At 36.9% G+C, this 9,174-nt stretch overlaps 1 protein-coding gene across 1 annotated transcript in view; it reads right to left on the bottom strand.

The window, feature by feature from the left end:
• Positions 1–7,932: 7,932 nt before the first annotated feature.
• The window catches only part of LOC106012015 (probable glutathione S-transferase 7), a gene marked incomplete in the record, with an annotated part of 3,709 nt that continues 2,467 nt past the window's right edge, over positions 7,933–9,174 (bottom strand). Inside the window, 1 exon segment of the mRNA XM_013083592.2 lies at positions 7,933–9,059. Coding sequence (XP_012939046.1) covers positions 8,893–9,059 — 167 coding nt within the window.

The following is a 9,174-nucleotide window of genomic DNA, read 5'->3' as shown; positions in this document are numbered from 1 at the left end:
CGCCGTAAAACCTTATACTATACATACATACATACATACATAACTGAATAACCAGAGAGAGAAATTCTACAGCATAAAAAAGCATACAAAAATATTAAAAAAATTGTGCCACTCTTATATACGAGAAAGCACATATTATTATTATATGTAAAGACACACACAATAATATAAGCATGTACGGTACATTAAAAATATACACAAATACATGATACATACCATACACACCCATCCACTCATGCACAAATCAGTTCATTCAGTCATACAACATTAAATTACACTCGCGCACATATAAATTCATTCATTTATACACACATATACACTCAAACACATAAATGTATCATTCACACACACATATAAATACAATGGAGCCCGTTAAATATAGTTAATCCGCGAACAGCGGTAAACCAAAAGAAAAAAATATCCCAGATTTTTTGTCTTCTCAGTTCATACAGATTCATTAGACTAAAAAAAAGTTGGTTTAAGCAGACTAAACGGTAAATTCATTTATTCATACACACAAACACTCATGCACATATACATTCAATCATTCATACATACACCACAACACATTTAACACACTCATGCACATACATTCATTCATTCATTCATTCATACATACATAAATAAACATGGACATGACATAAATTCATTCATACATGAACACATGAATACATGAATACACCCATGCATATACCTTCATTCATTCAGACACCTTATATATTCAAATCCAATGTACGCTTGTTTCATGCACGTGTAAATTCATTCATTCATACACACATAAACACACAAGCACACATGAAGGACTACACACAATGAGCCTAAGAACGCACATACTCACAAATCATGATATTAATTATAACCAGCACAAAGCTCGTTGACTTTAGGTTTGATGACAAAAAAGTTAGCCCTGTACTTTTTTCACTAGATTATTATTAGTGCCATCTGACTATCCTGATCTTTATTGAGGACCAACAGATCGACCTCGGCAATAGTTATGGAACAAAAAAATAATTAAATAATTATTTTTTTTTAGAGTTGAGCTATTCCTACCAGTTACAGAGAGTAGAACATAATTGACAAGCACTTATATTTCTTCAGATTACATTCTCTACCATATGAGATATGACTAAGTACTGGTACACTGTTTTTCCCCCCAAATTTTATAACGATTAAGTAGAAAAGAAGTAGAAAAGAAGTAGAAAAGAAGTAGAAAAGAAGAGAAAATTTTCAGGATACACGTACAGCAAATATGTACTGACCAGAGTATGAAATGTAATGGAATATCATTTCTCACCCTCTGCCATTTGTAAGTGGCATGATAAATATATATATATATATGACTCTTGACAGCACTAATGCAATGAAGAAGACATTCTCCAGATACCATGATCATACATGTCACTCACAATCTGGACAGTGTCCATGTCCATGAATACACTGATGAATGAATGGATAACATCCAGCGATATCCACATCTTGCCAGCCATAATATATTCAGTCTTTGAAGTCCAGGTAGCTCAGCATTAGCGTTCATAAAATTACAAAAGTGTTGAAAGAAAGATTCCAGGTCCACAGTAAATAACAGCATGAAAAAAAACAGCCAACGAGTCTTGTGAACTGTTGAAAACTGTCCCCAGTCCTCACATTTTCTGACAGCGAAGCTCTGACCGTATCAGCGACTGGAAAGGTGGCCGGTGAAGGGGTGCACAGGCCAGCAAGCCAGGATCTTCACTGGACGAGAGACTGTAGAAGAAGAAAAAAAATTAAAGTTAACTGAAGCAAATAACTTGAGTTTATAATTGATAGAAGTATAAGAATTAAAATCATGGGATAAATAACAGAGGATGAATTAAATAGGTTCAACATGATTTTTTAAAATAAGCTTATGCAAACAGCTTGAGATTATAACAGGTGTGTAATAATTTACTGACTACAGTTGCTGCATTGCTGCAAAATACAAATAAATTATTTCCTTTGAATCCTGACTCCCTGATTTTGATTTAGTTTTAAAAACCCACTTGCATGTATGTGTGTTTTCTTAACAGAAATATGAGATGAACTAATTTTTGTAAGACAGATTTTCAACATGATTTTACATTCTGCTGATATTTCTTTACACGTTTTGAAGGGAACAGTGAAAGTTTTCATGGCTTTATTTTTATGGAAAAGCAAGAGAGGTGGGCATATAATAGAATATTATTTTGTACAAAGGTGGACACTGAAATAAGAACTTAAAGATGAAATTAAAGATAACAGTCGGGCTAAAGATGGAACGGAAGAAAAAGTTTCCTCAGTTGAGTTTGATGACCTAGCGTCAGCCTAATGTCTACATCTCAATTTAGAGGGTGGTATAAGTAAACAATCCTGCCCTCCATCCACTACATTCGAAGACAAACAATCAAGTGGTTTGGACATCAGCTCACATGTATGGCACCTCACCAGCTTGCCAGTAAAGCCTACTACATAAAAAAAAAATCAGGGTATAATGCAAGAGGAAGACCAAGAAAGACCTGGATCCAGGGTGTGAAGGATACCCTGAGAACATACAATATCACTCAGCCAGGCCTTCAAACTTGCTTGAGTTAGGAAGCTCTTTCTCCACTCGACGCCCTAGAGGTACAAGAGGACGGATAACGTAAAGTAAGTATGTATAGAAGTAAACGATGAAACTAAGGATTCAGATCCAGCTTTGGACCTAAAAACAATGTTTTACTACAATACTTTAGCACATTATTACAAATTATAATACAAAGTCAGTACAGGGAGGCCAAATGATTTTTGAAAAAAAACACCTGAAAATGAGCGGAGCATCACATCTCACCAAAAACGAACCTTGTAAAGTTTTTCAATGAGCACACAAAAACATCTCTCTTACCCCTCCCCTTTCCTTCCCAAGGGTATGGGGATTTTGTTTAATAAATTCCAGTAATATTATATGTGAAACGTGCTGACAAAATTAGTTACTTCTCAGATTTTAGCCCGATGGAAATAGAAACATCAAATTTTTAGATTGAAGTTTTACAATTTATCAGTATGAAATGATAAAAGACATGTTAAACTAGAAGAGAATGGCATTGGCTAAGAGTCTACTTATATGACCCTTGTGTTGATTTTTGGTTGATATCTCCATTCACGGATTGCGAGAAGTAACTCATTTTGTTAGCACGCCTCACATATCTGTCTTGAGAAGAAGGACCTTATGTTAGTGGCCTTGTTCTTCAGGGATGCCAAATGATTTTTAAAAAGAAAACCTGAAAAACCTGAGATGTGGCATCCCTGTCAGTACTGTAGGCCTATTAATTGCTATAAGTACTATTGCTAACCGTTCCTACCCCTCCGAGCTCCTCCTATTCCTACCACGACACACCTTAAATTCTCTTACCCCTAACCATAGCCTAAACCCTACCCTAACTTTAAAAATTACTATCCCTGGAGTATTAAATTCTTGGCTCTTTGGGCCAGAACAAGAACATTTGTTTTAGAAGTTTTATAATAATTTATTTGTATCTCAACACACGTAAATTTTGACAGTTAGCCTATAGTTCAAAACCTTTGTTTTCAATTAATACTTTTTTCTGTCTAAATCATTACATTTTAATACTGGGAGTTACTTTAGAGGATTCCACGTGATCATGTTAAGGGTAGGCCAACATTGACATACTTCAGACGAGAGGTCTTAGTAGCCAAACGGTAACCTCATTAATAATTGTTAAAGAACAATTCAAAATATGTTTCTATACATACTTTATTATAAGATAAGATAGATAAGATAAGATACATCTTTATTGCCCAGATCCTGGAACATTTGTTTGGTGTTTCACCACGTGCACACACACACACACACACACACACACACACACACACACACACAGGCCTACATGAACATACATGCACTTAGGTCCAGCTGCACATAATTGCTTCCATCCTGCCATCTCAGATTAGTTTAGACCCACCAGAAGTTTGTGAAACTAAAGATATGATACATTGCCGCCTTTGTCTCGGTCATGACAACGGTTGCTATGGACGCAACTAGCCTTGGTCAACTCAGTATGTAAAAAGAAAACATGCGTACAGGGTAAATATGTGAGGCAGCGTGGTGGAATCAGGCTCTCGTCAAAATAATCAAAGTGAAGAAACTTGCATTTTTCCGCAGGTTTGAGAATTTATATCATTTTTTAAAATTTTTGGTTCAACACCTTTCATGCCCATTAAAGAATTTATTTCTGTGTGGGTTTTTTCTTTAAAATGTAGATTAAAGGCACAAAAAATGTAAATTTTCAGTTACCGCGGACTCTAAAGTTAAAGAAATAACTAATCTTTGGCGCCCATTTTCTCACTAATTCTACCTCTGAAAACATGTGACCCCCAGCTCCTTCAATTGCAAATATCTCGACTTGTATTCAAGATAAATAGATATTTTTTACATTCCAAATAAAGACAAGTGAAAAAGCTTTAAGATAATACCAATAACTCTACATGCCCCAAAATTGATTCCACCACGCTGCCTCACAAATAGTAAATAGATTCCGCTTCCCAACACCCCTTTTTAGTGTATGTTTGCACAATATTCCCAACAAATCAAAGGGACGACATGAGGCAGATCCCCCACGGGACGACTTGCGGTGGTTAACTAGTAGGCCTAACTGCAGCCCGTCAGCCATGCTCTGATTGGTTACAAGGTTCAAACATAACGTGCATACATACACGCATGCATGCATATCTAGATCTAGGCGAAGTTCTTCTATCAATGCTAATCTATCATTTTTACAATTTAAATTTATTTTTTATCAGTAGGTCCTCTATTTTTAAAAAAAATCAGTAATATCTTCCAGGATGAAGAGATCTTGATCTAGAATTTAGACGATTGAAATGTAATTGTGCTGCAAAACTTTTATTTGTATACAAGTGGATCAAGATCTGGATCTAGATCTACATCTAGATTCTACATCTGTTTTAGACAATCAAAATTTTAAAATTTTAGTCTGGATTGGATATCGCAAATACCTCGTTAACACATCACTGTGTTTACGACAGTGATGCCTGACGGTTCTTCCAGTTCCCAAACTTCAATATGTATGACCATATTATTATCACTATAATTCTCGCTCAGATTCTCCGTTACATGAGTAGTGAGTACAAAATTATGTAGATCTAGCTGAATACTGAATAGTGAAAAAATATGAATATGATTAAATATCAACACCCAAATTTTTTCATGGCTTCGCGTTCGAAGTGGGATAGTACATGTAGCAAATCTAGTTAAACTTAAAAACGAAGAAACATAAATTAATGTGCGATATCTGCTTTTTGACGCGGTTCCCAGGAAATAATCAAATTATAGCGCTAGAAAGTCGTCATAATTTGAGTTCGGAAATTTTACATATTAAACCTAAAAAATGCAGAAATCTCAAGTCAAAATATGCGACAATTACGGTCAAAGGGAAACAACAAAGAATAATACTATGAAAAATAGTTATAACAGATTTGCTTCCCTTAAACTTTAAATTGGACCAATTACGTCATTGTTCTTTGGGCACACACTTTCTTATTACGTCATCATTCTTTGTGTAAACACATACGTTATCATTCATTGAGTACAATAAATTATCTTTTTTTTTTCCGCTCGTTGGGTTAATTTTAAAGTTATTCTTAGTTGTTTCCTTTGACCGTAGCATTTCTTCGCAGATTTACTCGTCGGCGCGGTCGATGATATGACCGAAAGATTCTAGATCTAGATCTAGATCTAGATCTAGAATCTAGATCTAGGTTAACTTTTGCAGCCTTTTGAAAATCTATACTTCTCGATCTAGATTAGATCTAGATATAGATCTAGATCTCTAATCCCTCCGCGCATTTCGAATTTTCTCAACCTTTCACGTCAAATTTACACTTAGAATCTAGCATAACGCTTTGACATTAGATCTAGATAACGAAAATCGCTTTGACATTAGATCTAGATATCTAGATCTAGATATCTAGATTCTAGATCTAGATCTAAATCTAGATTATCTAGATATGGCCTATATTGGGCAGGACCTGGAACATATTTAGATCTAATCTAGAAGTCTAGATCTTGGTCTTGATCTAGATCTAGATTTCTAGATCTAGATTTTCTAGATTCTAGATATCTAGATCTAGAATCTAGATTAGATAGACCTGGATCAAGAAATAAAGCAAATGACAAGCCTAGATCCACCTGCAGCGGTATAGATCTAGATCTACGACGAGTTTTCTCCACATCTCGCCCTTTGATGTTTTGTACCTTAGTGATTCCATAGCAACCAATATCATTCTACAAAGCAAAGTTAAGCCGTTGCCAACTTCCCCTTTGATATGCACGGTATCTAGATCTAGATTTTCTAGATCTATTACTTTTATATGACCATCAAAATGAACGATTGCTTGCTGCGCTTGTTTGAAATCTTGACTTACCTTCTGTGGTGAAGCCATTTAGACTAGATATATTTATCTAGATCTAGATCTAGATTTAGATCTAGATTCTAGTTGTATCATTTTTCCATGTCATGGTATTTCGTTATTTTTTACTTTTTACCGCCTCGGGCAACAGTTAAAGTTTGGTGTGACATGCAAAAGCTGGATTTGTATCGTTTCGCCTAAAAGACGAATGCAAATTATGCAGTAAATATCACCCTTACAAAATTATAATAACTACAAAATGACTTGAAAATGTGTTTTGCATTCTTATTTACCTTCTTCATTCAATTTTGTCAAAAATGTATCATATTATTTGTTCCGTAGGGGGTTTCCGGGCACAAGCTAAGGGGTCTTAATCCTAAAAGTTTTCCCCTTCAATAATATTTACACAGTTATTTCTCTTTGACCGTAAATCGAGTATTTCTTCACGCTTTGATTTTTTTTTTTTAATTGTTTTTCTGTTTTTCACACACATGAGTGTTTTTGTGTATCAGATGTATAGAGTATAGAGCCCACTTTTTAAAACAAAATTTTAACTCCAAAACGATTCTTGTGATTTAATCTTTACTTCAACCTCAGCTTCTAATGAAACGTTAGTGAGTTGTGGCCTATTCCTTAATTCTTTGATGAGTAAAAATAGGCTAAGTTACATTTGGCATCTTGTAACTTCCTTTTACAATGAAGAGAAATCATGTAATTTAACACCTGTAGTGTAACGGTTGGGTTCTGTACTGTTGTATGCAGAAGACGTGAGTTCTTTGTTTGTTTTGTTTTTGTAAAGTGTTTTACGGTGCTCGCAACTGCATAGGTCATATGAGCGCGCGGGACACTCCTAATATTTTCAGTTGGTAGGAAATTTTGAATTTTGCCCGGGTGGCGGCCGAAGCCTACTCTTATCGATTTTAGACCACCAAGGGATCTTTAACGTGCGCAACTTGCACACGGGCCCTCCGAGATTTTTCGCCCTTGTCCGAGAAGGCTAGGTGTAGATCTTTCCTACCAGAAGATCAGGGGTGTGGCAGAAAGACAGCAGTAAGGAGGAGCCAAGGAGTAGCAGTAGAAAGGCTGCAGAAAGAGTCAGGAGCCCAGAGGAGGGGGCAAAGGAGGTGAGGGGGTGGGGGCAGAAAGTGGAAATGAAAGCAGACAACAGAACATTGCTAGAGAGCAGGAAAGGGGGTGAAAGGAGACAATTTTAGAGAAGAAACTTTTTCGGTCGCTACCCGGATTCGAACCCGGGACCTATGAATGAGAGGCCAACACCTCAACCTCGAGGCCACGAGAGCCCCCGACGTGAGTTCGATTTAGATAGATAGATAGATAGATAGATAGATAGATAGATAGATAGATAGATAGATAGATGGATGGATGGATGGATGGGTGGGTGGATGGATGGATGGATGGATGGATGGATGGAAGGAATGATGGATGTCGGAACTATTACTAGACTCTAAGTTGTTTTTAACATCAATAAACAAACCAACATATACAGCTTTTTTTAATGTATGTTTATTTTAATGTAGATTTTGTTCTACACCATAATATACCCCGAAAAACACAATTTAGATTATCATTTAAAAGGTAGTCTTCTACCCTGGCCCTCAGGGTCAACCCAAGCTGAGAGGGGCGGAACATCCCTGGATCAATATATTCGACAAAAAAATTTCACCACATGAAAATCAAACTTGGGTGTCCTGTGTGCAACAGCGAAGCATCTGTTTCTAACCGTTACACCACAGATGCCAGTGCACAGACAGAGACGGATAGTCAACATACAGGCAGGCAGGGGAGCAAAGTAGTGCAAACTGACAGTCAGAAGAGTCATAATGTGCGTAGGCCTATCATGCAAACAAACAAAGATTATATGATTTATAGCAATACATGTACACAGTGCACACTGCCAATCGGCTTCCTTTGATTCCGTCGGGGCCAGCCAGGTTTTCCATTTTGGCACAACTCGACCGAATCTGTCTAGCCTAAATTCGACTGCAGCCTTCAAAATCAAACAAGATCTAGTTTGTTTTCTTTAAGTTCGCCAATCAAATCGGTTGTATTATTGCTCCAAAACAATAGCTTTTGCCCCTCCCTGAAGGGAAATCTGAATGAACCCCCGCTCAATCCGACAGAGCTTGTACCCAGCTAGCAGTATTCAGTGTATTGTACTGTGGGTACAATGTATTAGCGACCGAATGAACCCAGTTGGCATTGTGCAGTGGGTATTACAATAATAGTAGATTAGCAATCCATCTTATGGTTCCGTCTCCATTAGACTAGTCTGCCCCCACAGTTTTATGAAAAAAAAGTAATCTTGAAATTATGGAAACTGAGCCCAAAAATGTGAAATTATGCGATACTGATAATTTTAACAATTAAATGATAAAGGAAAATAATCAGAAATTATGCAAATAAATGAATCAATTTTGCTAAATTATGCAGGGTGCATAAAACGCCGGGGACAGATTAGTACGGCCGCTCTGGCCTTGTGTCCACGTAACCCTTGACCCTGTGGTCAGTCCTGACCCTGTCCACCAACGCCCTCAGAAGTGGGTACGGGTACAGAGGGGGCAGGAGGGGCGCCAAGAATCCAGTGGTCAGGTCAAACACCGCCAGGTCTGCCAGGCTCAGCTGATGTGGGGAAATATACGTCGATACGTTGTCTGTCTGTTTGTCTATCTATCTATCTATCTATCTATCTATCTATCTATCTATCTATCTATCTATCCATCTATCCATCTATCCATC

This window comes from Aplysia californica, unplaced genomic scaffold, assembly GCF_000002075.1.
Source record: "Aplysia californica isolate F4 #8 unplaced genomic scaffold, AplCal3.0 scaffold00243, whole genome shotgun sequence".
NCBI classification, from domain to species: Eukaryota; Metazoa; Mollusca; class Gastropoda; order Aplysiida; family Aplysiidae; genus Aplysia; species Aplysia californica.
The sequence above is the reverse complement of the archived record's forward strand: the minus strand, read 5'-3'. Positions and strand labels throughout refer to the sequence as shown.